This window comes from Megalops cyprinoides, chromosome 2 (genome assembly GCF_013368585.1).
Source record: "Megalops cyprinoides isolate fMegCyp1 chromosome 2, fMegCyp1.pri, whole genome shotgun sequence".
Taxonomy (NCBI): Eukaryota; Metazoa; Chordata; class Actinopteri; order Elopiformes; family Megalopidae; genus Megalops; species Megalops cyprinoides.
The window spans coordinates 12,377,829-12,398,708 of NC_050584.1; the positions used below are offsets into that span (position 1 = coordinate 12,377,829).

General features: G+C 42.9%; 1 protein-coding gene across 4 annotated transcripts in view; it reads left to right on the forward strand.

The window, feature by feature from the left end:
- The window catches only part of slc12a7b (solute carrier family 12 member 7b), a 66,221-nt gene that overhangs the window by 27,079 nt on the left and 18,262 nt on the right, over positions 1 to 20,880 (forward strand). For all 4 annotated transcript variants that reach the window (XM_036522790.1, XM_036522787.1, XM_036522788.1 and 1 more), the window contains exons 2-9: positions 12,805 to 12,899; positions 13,801 to 13,932; positions 15,461 to 15,607; positions 17,450 to 17,504; positions 17,929 to 18,059; positions 18,423 to 18,664; positions 19,222 to 19,433; positions 20,617 to 20,784. In XM_036522790.1, the coding sequence (XP_036378683.1) occupies positions 12,805 to 12,899; positions 13,801 to 13,932; positions 15,461 to 15,607; positions 17,450 to 17,504; positions 17,929 to 18,059; positions 18,423 to 18,664; positions 19,222 to 19,433; positions 20,617 to 20,784 (1,182 nt within the window). The remainder of the gene's footprint in view (positions 1 to 12,804; positions 12,900 to 13,800; positions 13,933 to 15,460; positions 15,608 to 17,449; positions 17,505 to 17,928; positions 18,060 to 18,422; positions 18,665 to 19,221; positions 19,434 to 20,616; positions 20,785 to 20,880) is intronic.

The following is a 20,880-nucleotide window of genomic DNA, read 5'->3' on the forward strand; positions in this document are numbered from 1 at the left end:
GGGACCCTCAAATAAGCTAAGTCTCATCTGAGCCTTAATGATTGCGCAGGGGAAAAGAGGCAGAGGATCAGTAGCTTCAAGATTTGTGAGCAAATAGATTACACACACACACACCCAACAATGGAAGCGCTGGGACTTGCCTCAGGGGGGTAATGTAGTGCATGCGTAAGTAAGGTGTGTGGTCAGTTTGGGAGGATTTGGGCCCGCTGAGTTACTTGCATTTGGCATTTGGATCACTTTTCATTCTCTGAGTGTATCTGTCTCTGTGAATCCTCTCCTGTAAGCCTTTAATGCCTCCTGGTAGCATTTAGAATGGTTTCGAGCTGGATGGTATTGTTTTTATTACAGCACAGGTTTGTCAGGTACCTCGCCTGTGATTATTCAGTAAGACAGCTCTGAGCAGGTTTTCATGGGTTAGAATGGAGTGAGGGTGTGATTTGCCTGGATCTGAACCGAAAGCCTCGTGCTTCCATACCCAGGTTGGGTTTAGCAGTGAAAGCCCTCTGCCGTCCCCACCTGATATCTCCACTTTCTGTGTGCTTTATAAAAAGGACAGGATTTGACTAATCTGGTTATGTGATTACAGCCCTGTTCACATGGTGCGATAGTGGTGATTGGTGAACAGAGCTTTAGCTATGCTAGCCATTCTGTTTGGCCCTCTCTGCTGTGTATCTTGGCTTCTGTACAGCCCTGATTGTGGTAAAATGCACCAGACGGGGGGAGGAAATCTCTACAATGGAATTTCTCCTGAGATTCAGGGGAAGTCATTCTCATGAAAGCTGTCCAGACAACTTTCCTTCCCAGTAATTGTGGTGTTATTTTGACTGTGTATGGACTGTTTTCTCTGGTTTATACCTGCTGTTACTTGACCCTCTCAAGCCTTTGTTTTTCTTAAAAAAACAAACTAATTCCATTGTAGTCGGTAGTGTCATCCACACTACCCATGCTGTCACCTGTCTCCCTTTTATGCAACTGCTGAGCTAGGTGTCATTACTTTTGTGTCACTAGGTGATTTCTGCTGAAGTACCCCGTTTGGCAGTCATGGTACAATCTGCAGGCCCTCACTCAAAATAACTTGAGCCGCTCGATACTGGTACACACAGCGTGACTGGTCTGGTGATTATAAATTAAGCAGTGAATGTGAAATTTGGCTTGGCAGTGATGAAAGTCTCTTACTTAGTTTCCAGCTCTGTGGTAAAGGTCCCTTTGTGGTAAGGGTCCCTAGTGGTATGGTTTTCAGTTGTTCAGGTTTCTCTACATTGTGTGCTCGGTATTGTGAGGTCCTTTATCTCCTGTGGCTCCATTAAAAAACAACTGCTGTACAAGTGTATTGAAGATAAGGAAAGTAAACACTGCCCGTTGCTCTAGCAAAGGCTAATTGGACGAAATAACGCAATGTAATTATGACTTGTATGGATTGATTCAAATGGTGTTGAAACCAGACCTTTTGCTAGTATCGCTTGGTGCTCTGAATTCCACTCAGTAACCTATTATTAAACCTGTAAGGGTAATACTTACGTGTACCACTGCGTGCCGTGTATCATACGGTGGCGCTTGACGGCAGACTTTACACCTGCGGCGACATTCTCTCCTGTTCATTGTTCTGAAACGAGAGAGAGGTCTGGTGCCCGAAGCTGTACAAGCGCAGCTGCTTAACCTGCAGCTCTGAACACTGCAGTGGTTTCACCTGAAGGTGCTCTGGCTGTGGGGAGAGCAGCCGCCGGCCTGTGACAGATGCTTCCGTCCCGGCCCAGGTAGCAGGGGACACCAGCGTGCCTGTTTGAACAAGAGACGGGGACACCTTGAATGCAAATAGCCCTGTCCTACACCTTAATGGGTCGTGTTCTGTTCTCTCTCTGTGTGTGTGTGTGTGTGTGTGTGTGTGTGTGTGTGTGTGTGTGTGTGCATCCGTGCAGGTGTATGCATTTAAAAACTGCATTCTGTAATGTGCAATGTATAAGACAACAAAAATGGAGACTGGAAAAAATGCCTCTCGCATTTTTTTTTTCTACAAACATCAGGCGACACCACCTTGGATTCAGAGCCACACACCAAAAAGGGGACTAATTGTATTCTAAATATGTGATTATACTACAGTGAGAGAAAGAGTGATGATGATGGTGTTCAGCTTATCTAGCTTGGTGCTGTAGTGTATTGTGTGTAGGAAGTCCTGGGAGGTTTGTGTGAGGCACAGTGTTGGATCTGAGAGATTTGATTCTCTCTGGAATGCTCTATTGTAGTCCTGCGGTGTCTACGCACTGTTTTGTCTGGTTTCCTGATTTCCCTCATTGTTTTTGCATGAGTTTTTGCGGTACAGTTTTCGTTGCAGTGCGTACCTCCACACCCTGGGAGTATCCACTCAAGTTTTAGGTGTTATCACATTCCCTGAATCTTTGTGGGACAAACTTGGCCATTCCCAAGACCAGAAATTTGTCAACAATTGGCACCATTTGAGCCTGTATCCTGCTGAACCTTATTCAAGTTGGTGTTTACTAGGAGAGAAATCACTGCAGCTTGACGCATTAGGCTCACTGGGATAGACTTGATTCAGAAGTCACATGGATGCCATAGAAAGCCTATGCTGTAACCCTGAGTTTTTAATAAAAAAAGAAAAAAAATAGTAAAGTACTGTTACTTTATCCTGTACTTAAATCATGCTTGTACCTTGAATGCTATTTTTTATCTTCCTAATCACCACTGCCATATCCTCTAGGGTTCATCTCTTTGTGGAAAAGTTTGTGCAGTAAGGTTTGTGCAATAGTCATCTCTAGTCTACATCATTGCAGTTCACTGCAGATATCAAGAGGACTGTTGGTTTCTCTCCAAAGGTTTTCAGACTGTTATTTTCAGGCTGTTGTCATCTATTTTGCATCATTAATTTAAGTCATTCCTTTGTGTTCAGCCCTGGACCATCTATAGAATGTGGCAACAAAAATTGCACATCATCATCTGGACGAAGTGCAATTATGAAACAAATTTTTTTCAATGCCGTATTTTCCATAGTTTGGCTTTCAGTTTTGTTCTGAGGCATGTTAGCGTTTGCTAACGCTGTCCTGAGAAGAGAGCAGAGGGAGGAGGTAGTGGAAGGGAGAGGGGGCACTTTGAATGTTCTCAGAATCAGGGTGGTGCGGTGTATTTTTCGGGAGCAAGTGCAGCATGGTGTGTGTGTGTCAGTGTGTGTGCGAGAGATTGTGTGTGAGATTGTGTGTGAGAGTCTGTATATGCATATTTGTGTGAGTTTACGTGTGTGAGAGCGTGTCTGTGTGTGTGTGTGTGGACGTGTGTTTGTGTGTAGTGGAGCAGGGTGTGCTGAAGGTGAGCTGCGGCGATTGTGCCTGTGCTGTAGACCCTCCTCCTCCTCCTCCTCCTCCTCCTGCCGGCGTTTGCGTTGATCAGGGATCAGGAGCTCAGGGGCTGATGCTGCGCTGGCGTCTCGCTCAGTGTCACAGCAGCTGATCCTCAGAGCACAGCGCAGAGCAGGCAGAGCGCTCCCTCACCGCACCTGGGACACCCTCACTGGCCGGCCCCCCCGGACTCCGCAGCGCAGGACACCCGGGCCCCCCTCCGCACTATGGAGCAAGGGCAAGGCTTGCGACGGGGTGAGCAGGCTGCCGCTTTCTACACAACCCGCGGGAAACTTTTCTGCTCCGTCCCGGCTGGGCCGCGTTGACACGGGGGCGCAGACAGCGAGCGACGTCCCGGGCTCTCCTGTGGTTCTGCCGATGCGTTTCGGCGCCGGCGCTGGTGATGCTACATTTATTACGCGTTCAACCGCATGGTCAGTCCCCTGGCTGACTGGGAGCAGTGTTAGATAAGGGGATTGGAGTGACAGCTCCCTAGCGCTGTGAGAATCGGCCAAACATAGGTGCACTAGGCAGCTTACAGATCCGCAACTGCGGGAGCTTATGGGTTATAAATAGCGTGCGCGGCCATTTATTGCCATAGAGACCGAGACGCTTGGCCTCTTCGTTAGCATGTTACCTGATGCTTTGAGGTAGCTTGCAGGTGCAGTGATTTTTTTTCCCCTCTTGTTGTGTTTAAGACGGTTGGTTCTTTGTTTTGATGTTTGACATGTGAGTGGTGGCGTGCAGCTTATAGCTATTCCATGGCAGATATTAGTTTTGCTGAGTGAGAGAGCTTTTGCTCAGAGTTTTCTGTGGGGCTGGAGGTGTATTTGCCAGTGTCCTGTAGACCACAGGCTTGTGTGTAATGTGACTTGAAAGAGAGACATTTTCAGGCTAATTTGGGATTGTGGGCTGAAAATGGCACACTGAACAAACTATTTCTAAACAGTTGAAGTTCTCCCAAAATCTATGCTGGCTTATTTGTCAAAAAAGAGTGAAGGCAAATATGTTGCACATCAACTCTTTTGGAGTAATTTTGTCATCTTTATTAGGGACCAGAACCTTAAAAATCTTTGCTGAAGTGTGTTAAGTGATTTTTTTTCAAGATGTTAGATTCACCGCGGGTACTTCCTTTAAAAGTGCTTTAGTGTGACAAAGTATGACAAACAGGAAACTTACTTTATATATGTAATTTAAACATTTACCTACATGTCAGCATATTAGCAAATAGATTATAATGGTGACAATGTAATGTTGTGTTACTGCCTGGTATTCTAATTTTGAGAGGAAGAAAACCTTGTCATGTATAAACCTTAAACATCAGTTTACTTGAGTATATAATCAATTTTAATTGACATGCAGCCCTGGTTACATACTTTGAAATTTACTTTGAAGTAAATATGTTTGCAGAATGACATTCTCATTATATTTAAATCTGTATTGCTATTTCTGTTTTCTTATAATTCATAATCCATGATCTAAATCAGTTGTATGTAAGAAAAATAATGAAATTGAGGAAGCTAATCTTTTAATATATATTTGATAAATCAGAATTGCGTGAAGCTCAAATTACAGATAATGAGCAGAGTCAGCCTTTAACAGAATGCAAACTATTTCACAATCCTACTTCCTCTCACATTAATACCACAAAAAATTCATTGATTGCTTTACTGTGAGGTGGGAGGACCCAGAGTAAAGAATTTACACAAGTGAATTTTTTTTTTTTTTTTGGTACACGACATCATGAGTTTGGTGGTTGGTATAAGTAATAAAAAAAATTAGTGCATGCATCATAAAAGCCGCTTACATTTCTTAATCAAGATTGGGCACATTAAGGTGCATTGCAGTTAGATTGAATCTGTCTCCAGGTGGCACTGCTAGGTTTGTGGAATGGCAGGGGAGACAGTCTTTGTTTCCTGTGACCTCAGCACTCTAATTATTTTAGGGGGGAAAGCTGCCTCCGCACGCAGACTTTATTCACAGGCTATTGTAATACCGGACACTGGAGGGCAACTGATGCAGCACTCAAGGACTCTACCCTGAGCATGGCACAGTATATTTTCAGAGAAAGCTCCCTGCAGCTACTCTCATTCATCAACAGAGGTAGGACAGGCATCCTGTACCGCTCTGTGCAATTTCTGCTAGAACAAGTACTCTGCAGCTGTTTTGCATCGTGAAAGCCATTACTGATTTTGGAAATGTCCAAAATCGCTAGCTGTGAGAGGATACTTGTGAGAGAGAACTGCTGAGAGAGAATTTTTTTTTTATTCTTAAAACTGTATAGTTTTAAAATTGATTGAAACTCTCTCTTTGTTTCTCTTTGCTTTTTCGTTTTGTATTGTCATTTTGTCACCCAGTGCTGGCACGGTGTCGTGTTTGAATTAAATTCCATGGTGTAACAATGCATTTAAAAACAACAGTGGCATTTTTATGAATGTTGAGGACTGATGATAACTGTCGTAAGCGGATCATTGCAAACTGGGTCATTGCGAAACGGGCACTGTCTGTACTTTTCCTCTGTGCAGGTTTTCCTAGTTTCCACTCCTGTGCAGGTGCACTTAAAAGCACATTGAAAAGGCTGTTTTCATTTATAGCCCGATGCAGATGAGATATAGTCAGTAGGTGGTCCCTCCAGGTAGAGTGGGCTGCCTACTACTTCATGTGGCCAGGACACACTAAGTTTAGGAGGATTCTGTGTGTTTTGGGAGCCAACAACAGAGAAAGTAGCCTGGCACAATGGCAACTAAATACTGCCATCTCCTGCAAATGGAACTTGAGTGTTTGTTCACAGCAGGGTGTTGCGTTCTTTAATTCTTGCTTACTTGCAAGAAGAGATTCAAAAATCACAAAACACGGGGAAAGAGAAGTAACAATTTTCTTAAATTACAGACCAGGCAGTGCAGGAGGAGACCGAAATCTGTTAAATTGGACCTTTATTCCGTCTAGCTGGTTAGCTATCTGCTAGTAAGTAACCGGTGAGTTTTGTGTAGCTAGCTAGCTAGCCAGCTGTTGAGCTGGTTGCTGATTCATTGCCAGGGTGAAACAGCTGGGGTGGAAAAGATGTAAGATAGCAAATGTCTGACCATAGCTAATTACACCTCAATGTAACATCAGGAAACACAATTCATTTTTAAAAAAGGCCAGTATCCACTGGGGATGTCCACCGAAAGGTCAGTGTTGCAAAAGGAACCGAGGCGTTAAGGGTGTAGTGACAATTAGCCACTTAACTGTTCTAAATGTCCCATTCTATTGACAAATCCCTAATTAGGGTGGATGTTTCTTTTTCACAGACAAAAATGTAGACCTATAGATTGCTTGATGCCGCAAGTTGAATTCCTCAAACCATTACATTTTTAGGAGGTTTTTATCAAATTAGCATATTCACCATCACACTACAAGCAAGACTTGTTGTACGTGGTTACATGAACCTTACACAAACTTGAACACCAGTACAGTAACACAGAGAAGTGAACATAATTATACTACTTACAATTGCACTAAATTGTCATCTTAGTAGGCTAACAGATATTACTGTTGATGGGTGCGAATGAGAATGACAGAGAGCAGGGAATGAGGAAAAGGATCGCAAAAGGATTGTGACAATTAAATATGATTTCTGACAGAGACCGCATTAAAAAGCAATTTAACAGACAAGTTACACAAAACCAAAACTTGCACGATTCAAGCAATGCAGTAAGGTACAAAATAATTGGACATCACAGATAGAATGAGTTAAATAGGTAAGAGTAATATAATATATATAAATCCCTCTGAGGTCTCATTTGTTATGCTTGGGACCATGCTGGACCATGGGACCATGGGACCAAAGGAACTGTGCTGTTTAGATGCTTCTGAATGACATTATCAAGATTACGCAGCTGTGAGTGTACTTGTTTCTGTTTCAGTTCAGCTGTTTAGATCACGTTCAACTTTGTCATCCCTTATGGGGAAATTTGAGGCCTTTTATGGACAAACATTTACAACATGGAACACAGGTGGATTGAGCAATACATAACAAAGAATGATTACTTTTGGTGTCGGAAAAAGTTACTTTACCCCTGTGAGAAACAAGTGCTGTACTGTGGATTGAATGAGCATGGTGGTGGTTTTAACTCTAATCTTATATATGAGCGTTTGCATATGTGTTTTTACCTATAAAGCAAGCCCTGTGGCTGGGTGTTTGCCGCACATGGATTGGTAGAAGAATGTGCAGAATCCCGGGTACTCTTCCTGAACAGCTGGCTTCGTAAACCTGATGCAGAGACGCGCGCATATCATTGGATAGAAAAACAGACTTAAGCCACGCAAAGGATCCTGCTGGCAGTCTGTCCTGACCCAAAGGACACTCTCCTTCTTTTCCGAATCCATCTGTGTACATGTTTTTTCTCTCCTCCCGCTATCTGCTATAATTTCCTCAATGGGTGAGACGCAGCCTCTTGTCTGTGCTAGACACCTTGGAAATGGCCCAATAGACGTACATGCCACTAATGATGATGCCGGCATGCGCGTAAACTAGGTCACAGTCCTATCCCTTGTATATTAAACTAGATTGTATCTCATGGGAATTTGCCACACAACCTCCTGCTTTCATCGTCCTCCTGCACCCCCCCCCCCCCCCCCATCCCCCGCCCCCAACGGTTTCACTGCTACGGCTGACTTTTTCAGCCCGAGTGTATATACCAGGAAGCCGAGTGAAAGCACGTGTGTGTCAGCTCTGCAGCAGGTCAGTAGAAATGAAGGAAGAACGAGAGTCAGGCAGTATCAAGTCTCAGTTTTACTCTTTTTACTGACGTCTCACAGGTACGGAAGCTTCGCCAGTCACTATTGTGTAGCACACTCTATTCATTCTATAGCTATACATTTCGGTGGCACATCCTGAATAAGTTCCTTAGGCTGAAAATGCATCACAGGACTGGTCCTTACAGATAAATGGTACGGTTTATTAAGATGGTTCCATTGCTTCTTGACCTGTGTATCTGGCTAAGCATATTGGTGCAAGGCGGGTATCTAACTAACAGGCGTAAGAATTATTGACATTCCATATAATCTTATTCCTCAAACTACTGACAGTGTAAAGTAAATCCAGCTGTGACATTTTAGGATGTCCTGTAAGTGTATGTAACGAAAATTAAATCCATTTGGAGAAAAGGTAAAAATGTTAATATTCACATGCCATTTATACCAGGATATGTGTTGTGATACATAATATTAAAAATTACGCATACAAGTGATTCATCTGAAAAGAGTTCCTAAATAGTTTCACAGACTGCAGTCAAGATTTGAATGCAGATTTGTTGTGTGCCAAAAAAAACCCTTCCATCAGTAAGAATGTTAGAATGTATTATGTACACGCTTAAGTACAAGAAAAATAATCCATTAAGTACAGTGTAAATACCACTTGAATTGGAGCAATAGAGGTCATTGATTGCTAAGACGGTTGATACATCAATTTTTGGCAAGCTGCATTTGACCCCATGTATCCTTCTTTGGATGTATATTTTTTTGTCTGATCAAATAAGCTTTGTTACTGTAGTACGGTGGATGCACAGGTCTGGCCATCTCCCACTTCAGCTACCAATAGTTGATTTCCCCTGGAATTTTGAAAATACATGCAGGGCCTGGGGGGAAAATGACTAAGCAAACTTTAATTTTGCATTAGCTAAAGGTTATTGCCCTGGCCCTGACAGAAAACCCAAAACAGACAACACTTACAAATATGGTGTGTGCCTCACAATAGATGTCAGTTCTCAAACGTCACTGAGAAATCCACATTTCCCAAGACTTGAGTTTACTCTACTTAAAGGCCGTCCGGACAGAAGTCCGCATTCAGTAGTCTTGCCTTTCCTGGTCCATGCAAATCATAAAGGCCCCCTGAGCCAGAATTAGATGAAGGAGTCAGCATGCATCATGGAATTAACCCCCCTTTCAAAGAGGATTTAACGACGTTTGGATTTGCCATAATTAAAGGCACTGACTACCTGAAACATTTGGCAGGACTGATAGCCTTCCCCATCAGGGTTTTTGTTGTGCCGGGCATCATATCAGAGATGATCTAATATGACTGTTGCTATACTTTACTTCATTTGATTCCTCCCATTTGTTAATTGTGAGCTTTCACAGATAACTGTTTTTAAAGTGCACCAGACAAGGACGTTCTGACTTTCTGTATGATTACCGCAGAGCTTAGGCGGGAAGCCTCTTATTCCACCCAGCTGGACAGAGCAGTAAAAGTTACAGATGAAAGCTCCCTAAGCCAGAGTTCACTTAGCAAGCAGCAAGCCACCTGCATTTGCTAAGCTTATATGCATTATATAATAGTGACTCAGACATTTACTGCTTGGTTATACGGCTTAGGGAGGCTTCATCATACGATGTCAGCAGTTGAGTGTCAGCGACAGGCCGCTCTATGAAAACATTTACTTTCTGAGATCAACAGGAACCAGTTTGGAGTGGTGGAAGGTCCTCGCTCAGATCGCAGTTTGGTGCCAGCATATATATCCTGCAGATCAGTTCAGGTGCAGGCCAGCAAAATGTCAGTGTCAACGGCTGCTAGGAACATGAAAAGCACCCCTGGCATTCCAGCCCAGAGAAATCTGCAGTGCCACCTTAGGTGTTACTGCACTATAATCTGAAAGGGCAATGTGGCATGGCACTCAAAAAAAAAAAAAATGGACCTTTTCCACGTTAGCCACCTGAAGCTCTGAGGGTAGATGGGGAGATGCCCGAATATTTGGAAATAAGAGTGTGGGGTGTTGGGTGGTGTATTTTTTTCTTTTTGAATAGAGAGGTAAGGATAAGTTAAATCAGTCAAATAACATTTTACTTGACATTATGAGAGAGCTTTATTGTTATAGTTCAGGACAACGAAATTACAATTACAATTAATCATTGTCATAAAGGTGAAAGATGGACAGTAAAAAAAATGGCAAGCATATCAAAGTACTAAATGGATTAGTGTTGGTAGATAGGCACCACTTTGTCAACATGTAATTATGCTGTAAATTTATGAATGGGTGATCAAAACTGACTCATTGATGGGTTGCCAGGTGTTTTTATTCTACATGTATAAGGCACAGGTCCATCTGTGTGTGTTTCAAAATGCACTGTGCAGAAGTGTTGTACATTGAAGTTAAAGGTTTTACTCATTTTAATGTTTATAGATGTATACCATTGTGTGAGGGAACAGTACCCCTAATGATGGGTTAAAATATGCTACTGCCTACCAGTCTATGGCATTTTTTTGGTTTTGTGGTGTATAAAGCGTAGCTGAAATGTAGCTGCCATATAACGTAGTCATTGAACACTGAACGTGACCTGTGACGCAAACTTAGCTGTACAACATGTACTGTATCTATAGATACCAGATTTAGATACTAGTACTAGCAAGGTAATGCTCTGCTAAACTCTCAAGGAAGGAGCTCAAGGAAATTTAATACAACAAATCTGATTAACCAATTGAAGGCACGTCACTCCACTGTGTATCTTCCATTTGTTAAAATGAAGAAAGCCATTACCTGTTCAGCCACAGAATAGCCAGAAGCAATCAGTCCGTTGTTCTTAGAAGTCACGTTGCGACAGTACAAGGGCTAAAGAAATAATTTGACATAATGCAAACCAGTGGAATTTTTGTACTGTAATCATCCATTTTCAATCTGATTGTTTGAGTTCCCATCATCCCGTTGATGACAGCAAAGCAGACTACACTGTACAGAGAGCAGTTTCAGATCACAGTGCTGCCTACACCACATCTGCACACATCCACTCGCTTCTAAATGTCATTTCAGGGATGAGCTTTAGAAAAGGCATTTGGTGCTCAGACATGCCTCATATCCATGTTGTGTTTAATCACTCAGTTGATTGATGCAGATTTCAAATCACAGAAGGGAGTGGCTGTACATGGCCAGAAGTTCAGTGGCCTACATACAGTGGGTTCATCTTAGGCACATTTCACGTATTTTAGAGCACAGACAATCACAAGTGTTGGAATTGGTGTCCAGCATAAGCTTTATATCATTAAATTGAACAACGCCTTTAAGTATTAAATTGCTAAATGTTTGTTTTTTAAATTTTTTTTTACAGAAATGAATAAATATGAAATGGATTTTTGGAGTACAAGTTAATTTCGTCAGAATTATTCATTTTGGCTCTCTCTGTTTTGCATCATATTCGGTTAGGATTATTTTCCATGCGTTTAATATTGATTTGCATGTTGTGCCAGATGGCTTTAATGGACTGGTTTAGAAATAACTGAAAGTACATGTCAATTGTTTTAATTTAAGTCAGATTATACACTTCATAATATGTTTCCTGCATGTATTCCGTCACCTGCTGTTAGTGGCTGAGTTGCTGCTTTCATTTCAGTTTTACCACCATTTGCATTTGGAATCAGCCACTTCACTTGGGAGAACATTAGATATTTGTATTGGCCCAGAACTTCCTTATGGATAAATCCCTAATTTTATTAACCTTTTTGAAACCAAAGTGAAGAGGAATATTGCGTTAAATAGCACATCAATCAAAGTGTTTATTATTTTTAAATAAACACATATCACTAGGTACTTTAAGTTTGACATTTCTTTTATGCCTGTTCCATGTTAAGCAGAGTTGAGTTTCTTTGTAGCACTTATAAACCAAAGGCACAAATGACCAGAGCAGTTGCTCTTCCCATTGGTTAAATTCTAATGCAAGTTTTTCTCCATAGTGATGCTGTCTGTAAGGCTGCTGTAACTATGCTACAACAGGCAAAGATAAATGTGGCACTATGTGTGGACTTCCAGAAATAACCCTGGCTGGGGTTACTGCCGCAAGCTGGGCCCCTTCATTTGACAAAGCTGGTCTTTCATTGAGCGTGTTGTTTTCTCCTGCTGGTTAACCATTAGCTAAACCTGTCCATTAACTATTAACCATATATAATCAATGAAACCTCTGTATAGGGAAGAGCATTAATGACTGATTCTGAACTGAATTTAGAATCTGCCCAGCAATGCATTGGACCCTTGACTCCTAGAGGTCATCTATTTCCTTAAGGGCAATTAGGATAAGTATACCTGCAACCGGGAGGGCACCCAGCCGTCTTCTTTGTATTCGGGTAACGGAGTCTTAGGGATTGTTTACCCACAACACTGTCAATAAGAACAAACACACACACTTATACTGGGTGACACAATCGGTATTGGAGAGGGGGAAAATAATGCTGTTGCTGGTATTCTTCCCACTTCAGTTTTCTAACTGACCACTTGGGCCATGCTGTGTTGGCAGTAACACATAACCTGAGTCAAGTGAGTACTCTGCCTGATGTTTTCCAGTTGTCTGAAAGATGACCTTTTGCATCTGGTCCGTTAACATGATTCTCATGTTGAACCTCTTCCCGCTGATGCTGTGTGTCGTAAACTGAGATAATCGTGCATTCCAGTTTTAGTATGTGCACACATCAACTGTGTCTCTCTCTGTCGGTTCACAGGAGATGGGAATCCAAAGGAGAGCAGCCCATTCATCAACAACACTGACAATGACAAAGGAACCCTCTACGATGGGAAGAACATGGCCCTCTTTGAGGTACAGCTCTCATTCTCATTCAGCTCTCAAGCTTAGCTCTCATTCATCATAGGTTGTGGCTTTTTTTTTTTTTAACTGCATCTTGGCATTCACGCCCATGCACTGCATGTTCAGTCTGGAAGCTAGTTACCATGTATCCATGTCACCATGTCACAATGATTATTTTAAAAAGACATATTTGCCTTGTTGGTTTGGTTATTTATTGGAATGAGATGATTGATCGCTGCCTAGTGTAACATGTATAATGACAGCAATAAGATGTTTTCACAGCTCTTACAATTTCTCGTATCTAATGGGAAACCAAAGAAATAGATTTGAATGGGAGTGAGTATATTTTAGGATTGAGTATACTTGGAGTATATTTGAGGATGCCAGGCTTGGCACAGTTGATTCAAAAGGGTGATGGAGAATCATACCAAGAAGGCAGGTCTCTAATCCTTAATCAGAACTGATAAAGGCTGAGTGATGACCAGTCTTTCAAAGCCAGGCTCTGACATTTTTAAGACGTGTCTCTTTGTTTGTTATTTTCAGCGGTGGAGAGGGAATGTGCCATTCTTGGAGTATGCCATGGCTTTTGGCTTTCTTACTCTCGCCCTTTTTCCACATAAATGCTGTACTTCATATTAAAGTGTATGAATAAAGTAAATTACAGAGTTTGAAATCTATTTCTACTTCATGAATTGAAAATGAAATGCGTTAGGGTAGTGTCTTTACCCATCGGCATATTTTTAGGTTCCAAATTGCCTTGGCCATTTGAAAAACTGCTCAGCTCCGAATCCGTGTCCATGTGTCCATCCCACGCGCTTGCATGCGATGGAAACCAAGCAGTGGTATTTGACGGTGGACGGTCCGTCACTTGACTGTGAGTGGTAATGCTGTTTTCGAACTGTTCCGTTCACAGGAAGAGATGGACAGCAACCCCATGGTGTCATCACTGCTCAACAAACTGGCCAATTACACGAACCTCACCCAGGGGGTTATTGAACATGAGGAGGCTGACGATGAGGAAGGGCCAAAGAGGAAGGCCGTCAAGGTAGGCCTCGCAACTCAGAGCTCAAGGACGCCCGGCTCACTTCAGCAGTCTCCAAACACATTTCACTTGAGCTGTGCAAGAGGAATAGGGCCAGATCATTACCCATGATGGTACCAAACTGCGGGATAAAATCTCCCAAACGGTACCGACATCTGCGAAAGCAACCGCACAATGCAGTGCAAATTGAAGTGCCGAAGGCAAGTTTAATTCAAAATCGCAGTGGCTGCATTTTTGACAAGGACACACATTTGCATGTCATATGTTCTCTGAAGGACCTACAAGCCCGCTCCGCTTTGCCTGTGCACTGCTGTGCAGCTGCTCGGCAGTTTTCACCTTCCGTGAAGTCCACACGCCCTTACCCCAGAGTGAAGAAATGAAAACCACATTCAGCTCCTCCCTGTACGGACGGACTTCTTCGGGACGGCGTTTTCATAGCAAAGGATGTTGGGGAAATTAAGTGTGGCTCTGTAATGTAATCAGAAAGTTGCACAACAGATAGACCACCTTTTCAGACAACTTCAGAGATTCTGTGGCCACTGAAGGTGTATAGTATGCGTCGAAACATTTCCGCTGTTTTTTTCTGTCCTGAATGTAACGTGTCTGTGAGAGAGTAGCAGTTTTGTAACAACAGACTGCCACAAAACTCTCCTTCGTGGGCTGCTTTTGTCCCTAGCTGTATGTCTGGAGAGTGACTTCATTTTTAATTGCTGTTCTTCCTAGTTGTTGCTAGCAATTAAAAAAAAATTCCCCCACTGCTGCCAAGTATTGTAAAGACGGCTGCCACCAATTCAGCAATTGACAGCAGTTGCGCCACAGTATTGTGTGTGTGGAAGGTATGAAGATGATGTAGGCAGCGTTCTGATAGGCTAAAGGTGGTTCTCTGTGCAGAGTGAAAGGGAAGATTCTATACATGCTGTCTGAAGGTTAAGAAGATTAATAAGAAGATTAATAAGATGTGTTATTTGATAACGTATCAAGAGCTTTGTGGAACTGCCTGCCATTTGGAGTACAGAGGGTCTCTGTCTGCTTCTGTCTGAGAGGGGTTCGGAACAAAAAGCCTAATATCATGTGTAATAAGAGGTTCACTTATGATGTCATCATTAGTAACATTGTTAGCAAGGATACTATATGCTGTTGCTGGCTGTTTTAGAGGTGATGGTGATTATTTCACCCCTGAGCTTGTATATGGGCTGGAAAAGACAGTACATGGAATGGTTAGTGGATGTATGGACCGGTTGTACCGGATGCACACTTTTGTGTGTTAACAGTACCACAATTTCATTATTATTGTAATTTTGGGGGGATAATCAGAACACATAGACCGGTAACAAAACTTGTACCACGGCTTTAAAATGAACTTTCAGAATGAACTTTCTAAACCCCTAAGATGGCATGTATAGTATGTCATCCACAAAACATGAAGCATTTTAGAGGTTGAAATCCAGAAATGGATTACGTGTTTGCATTTGAGCTCATTTCTGCTACAGACCGTGTATGACAGTGGGACACGTTTGTTTCTGCCCCTCAGAGTCCTCAGATGGGCACGTTCATCGGCGTGTACCTGCCCTGCCTGCAGAACATCCTGGGAGTCATTCTCTTCCTGCGCCTCACCTGGATCGTCGGCACCGCCGGCATCATGGAGTCGTTTGCCATCGTATTCATGTGCTGCACCTGCGTAAGTCCCAATCAGCCTGGGCGCTGGCTCCCATGGGGGGGAGGAAGGGAGGATTTATTTATTTTGCAACGTTCTAGTACGTTCTCTGTGTACCCTATCAATCTCAACAATATCGAGAGGTCTTGTTCCACCCTTGGATCATGTTTGCTTTCCCCATCATGGCCATGACCATGATGTGCTCAGCGCAGGGTCTGTAATGTTCTGGTACGTTCTCTGTGTACCCTATCCAGCTCAGCAGTATTGAGAGGTCCTGTTCCATCCTTTGGTTGTGTTTGTTTTCCCTATCACAGCCTTGACCACAACGGCCAGCTCTTTTCATCATCACAGTATCCGTTTAATGGCCGACTCTTCTGTTGCCACAGATCTGCTGTGTACTCTGCAGAGTCGGGCTCAATTCAATTTCATTCCACTCATTTCAGGAAATTAATTGAAATTCAATTAATTCGTTCAAAAATCTTCACAGAAAATGATGGGCAATTTGAAGTTCATTAATTGAATTTCAGCACATTCACAGAACTGACTGGATTGAAGCTGAACCCAGCCTGACTCTGCGTGTGTCTGCGTGTGTCTGAGGTTGTCTGCGCGTGTACATGCACATGCGGAAGTGGTGAAAGTTACTCAGTTGCTAATCCCCAGCTCTAAATGTAGACTTAGAATGCTACTTAGATGGTGCGCACGCATTTGATTGCACTTGGCAGCTTGATGCGCGTAATCTGCAAGAGCTCAAGAGCCTTTGACCCAAGGCCTTATTTATAACCTCACAACACGAGTGCAGACATAGCCAACCTGTATTGTGGACATGCCACTCGAGCTCTTCCTGCCGTAGCCAGATCTTTGTGGCAAGTCAACGACATTAACGGGCAGAAAGCACTTAACATGCGCATCATAGTAGCATGACTACTGACTTACCTAATCACTATAATACAATGCACCGCTTTCAGCAGAAAGGCCTGGGGCATCTGAGGTCTTGCTCACATGCGTCCATCCTCTGTCCTACATGTTCAGACCAGACAAGTGAAGGTCAAGCATCATGACATGACATCATCATGAGGAATATTTTACATTTTACTTTTACGAGGTGTCAGTGGATGCACTGTACAGAATTTTAAGTGCGTCACGGTTCAGGATGTATAAAGAGCGTGCATTTTGTCCTGTTAATGGTGCTGCTGTATGAATGGTTTCATTTTTATATTATGTCGCTGGGAGAAAGGGTTTGCTACAGTAGATGGCTTATGTCACTACTTAGAAAAGGTGAATATATCTGCAGTTCAGGACAAATGTGCATGATTCCCCATATATCCATTACAAACTAGAGAAGAGTGATGTACAGCCCTCTCCATCTTAAGGGCCTTCATAGAATTACTAAGCTCTCATTAGCATTAAACTAATTGGCTTTAGTCCAGATTTTCCTTATCCTGCTCAAAGGATGGTCCAGGAACAGACAGGAAGCACAGGAGACAGATTGTATTTTAGTATTTGAGAGTGTGCTGGCTCAAGTCCATATAAACTTATTATCCACATATTATGCAAGTGACTGATGGCAGTTTCCCTGAAATCGTTTTTTTTTTCCTCTGACCTTTGATTAATGTGCGGTGTGTGGATTCCATTTTCATGTGATGGAGCAAACATCACTGTCCAAAGCCTCTCCCTAAAGCCCTATAATTCTCTGTGATTGGTGAGACAGTGCTAAATATTTTGCCCATTGTGAGAAGCCTTTGTTTTTTGTTTATTTGTACTTGTTTATTTATGTATATTTATGTAATTTTTAGCCTGCCGTAAGGTGTCATTGAAGCATAATGAGAAATTGAACGTATGAATAATATCCCTCTTTCTGCCTCATAGACAATGCTGACAGCGATATCAATGAGTGCCATTGCCACAAATGGTGTTGTTCCAGGTAGGCTTTCATTTTAATTTATTTTGTTTGTTTTCTTTTCAATTTTCATTGTCTTCTGACTCCTAAAAATATAGACCTGGTCTCGTATTTTGGGCCAAAAGTGCATGTGTGTATCGATTTTCTCCAATGCAGGACTGCCAAACACAACACTAGAAGAGATCATTTTTGATTGCTTTGGTTATTTTTGAAATATTGATTGTCCTGCAAAAATGCTTTCAAGGAGATGGCTCTCTTTTTGTTGTGATAGTGTATCTTTGATAGAAAACTTTGTACCAGGACTGCACTTTGAAATTTTTAATATTCTAGAAAGAGACTGATTGGGCTATGAGTGGAAATTTGAGGCCCTGTCAAGGATCAACCCCCCCCCAAACTGAGTGGTATTTTGTGTGACCCTGTATGACTGACATTGCCCTTTGTTTCACAGCTGGTGGCTCCTACTACATGATCTCCAGGTCTTTGGGTCCAGAGTTTGGTGGAGCTGTGGGCTTGTGTTTTTATCTGGGCACCACGTTTGCAGGATCCATGTATATTCTGGGCACCATAGAAATCCTGTTGGTGAGTCATATTTCACTGTTATCTCTCGCTTTGTGGGTGGAGTGTGCAGTGTGTTTAAAGCTAAAGGTATAGAGGTGGAAGCCTGGCTTAGAGGAAGCCTAGAATGTGGTACTGTGCTGTGTTTCTACCCGTGTAGCATTCTTCAAAGTTTGCAAAATGCATTTGAGATACTGGGGCTTTGAATTACTTTCCTCTCTACCTGAAAACACAGATTTGTTTAATGATAACAGCTCAGTCAACTACATGTACCCAAACCGTGACAAAATGGTTTTGATAATATTAATCAGTCTTCGAGCCCAAGTAAAATGTTCCACACGCCACAAACCTGCGGCCCTTCCTCCCTGTATCCACTGCGTTCTGCAGACATACATTGTGCCGAGTGCGGCCATCTTTAAAGCGGAGGGCAAGGAGCAGGAGGCGGAGGCCCTGCTGAACAACATGCGGGTGTACGGCACCTGCTGCCTCATCCTCATGGCCATAGTGGTCTTCGTGGGGGTCAAGTACGTCAACAAGCTGGCGCTGGTCTTCCTGGCCTGCGTGGTGCTGTCCATCCTGGCCATCTACGCCGGGGTCATCAAGACCACCTTCGACCCGCCTGACTTCCCGTAAGTCCGATAAGTGTCGCACATGCAGGTGCATAGAGACACACGCGAACACATACTTCGACACATGCTTCTTAGCAATGGAGCAAGACAGAATGTTAATGTTTTACAGTCGTTCATCTTTTCTATCAGGTTCTCAAGTTCATTAAAACCCAAAAATTTTTGAATTAGACTGGATTAAATGAGAGTTGGTGAATATATGTTTCAATTCAATTAATTGATAAATATGGTGAAAGGATTTTTTTTAGATTTAGTTAGTTCATTAGTTGTACTTTTGTCCAGGAATGTACACAAATTAATTAGGGCATGTTTTAAGTGTGTGGTACTCTGGCCAATGACACACTGATCTTCAACAGAAATATTAACTATGTGAATGGTGTTTAAACCATTCCAAGAGAACCAAGAGAAATCAGTGATTAATGGATGAGATGAAAGGGTAATGATGGCACTTTCTGCCCCATCTTCCCAATTGTCCATCAAGGTGTGCAATACTGAATGTGCTTACATGACACTGAGTTACTTGCAATGGCACTGAAATGCCACGCTGTGCCTATCCACAGGATCTGCCTTCTGGGAAACCGGACCTTGCAGAACCACAACTTTGACAAATGCCTCAAGACGGAGGAGATCAACAACGTCACCGTCACCACCAAGCTGTGGAGGCTCTTCTGCGACGGGCCCGAGCTCAACGCCACCTGCAATGAGTACTTCGTCCACAACAACGTGACCGAGATCCAGGGCATCCCGGGTCTGATGAGCGGAGTCATCTCAGGTGAGGCAGGTTGCAAGGCACCCGGTCTTCCAACAGCAGTCGCCGGATTAAACTGGAAGTCATTCGGTGAACATTTGGTCCGTTTTTTGTGAGATGGGGTAGATCAATACATCATTTGCTTCATTTGCTTCCATCTTAGCAGCTTTTAATTGCCAACACCAGGAAAGCATTTGCTTAAGTGCGCAGTTCTGTGTTGTACACAACAGAAAGGTGATTTCATGTTTCCTGAGGTCATACGTAGGTTATCAGGATATTTACTGCGTCTCCCCATCAGTTAAAATTAGCATTGGGAGACTGAGGCCTCGCGAGCCTAATAATGGGTGGGGCTGCCTTTAGTGATCATTAGTGTGGTATCTTATGTCAACGAGGGATATAGATAACAGTTAAGTATTCGATTAACCAAATTAAAGCTGAGTTCACTACTAATCTAATTCCGTCCGTGCATAAATAACCCCGTCTTTTCCTTGCAAATATATTGATAGCTTACTCTACAAATGGTTTCAGGTTGATATTAAATACTGTAGCATTGCTCACCAGAAGAACGGAGTTGAGGAATAAAACGGACAATGAGCTCCATTCTTTGGGAGTGTTTGTATTTCCCAGGTAGATCAAAGTTCCTTTGGACCTGATCCACATCACACCTGGTTACTGGATCAGCAAAATAATGGCGCTGTTAACTTGGCCGTGGCTTTGCTTGTCTCTGCTCCTGACACCGTGACAACGCTGTTCTAAATATGATGCCTCCAAATGCGTTGCTAGCCAGTGACGTGAGCAGCCTCACAGATCTGATTAGGAAACGCAGCTAATTTGATGCAAGTGAACTGAACGCAGTGTGTGATAAGAGGAAGGGCTGGACTCACTGGCTTGTACTGGATTCCACATGCTTGGAGAGGCCACATGCTAATTAGAAGCTAGCATTCTGTCTGTGTTTGTAACAACCCCCTTCTGTGCAGTCAATTTTGCATTTCAAAAGCAACACCGATCCCTGTTGGTGAACCTTGGCAGATTATTCCTGGAATTATTGGATTATTATTATGGATTATTCCTGTTTTGGAATGAAAAATGATATGAAATACAGTCAGAGGAGATCACACTGTTTACCGCAGTGTGTCACGAGTGTGCTTCCTGATTATTTCATGGGAACATCCAGTGATTTTTTTTCCCCCCGCCTCCTCCTTTGCAGATAACATGTGGGGTGATTATGGACCCATTGACATGCTGGTGGAGAAGAAAAGGCAACCGTCGGTGCCTTCTGCTGACAGTTCCAACGACATCTACATGCCATATGTGGTCAACGACATCACCACCTACTTCACGCTGTTGGTTGGCATCTACTTTCCGTCTGTGACTGGTGAGAACTCGCTGCACCTGTGCGCTCTGGTCCTTTCCAGCCGTGCTGTGCTCACCTCAGCCTGCGCACGCATAAACCAGAAACTCATGTCGATGT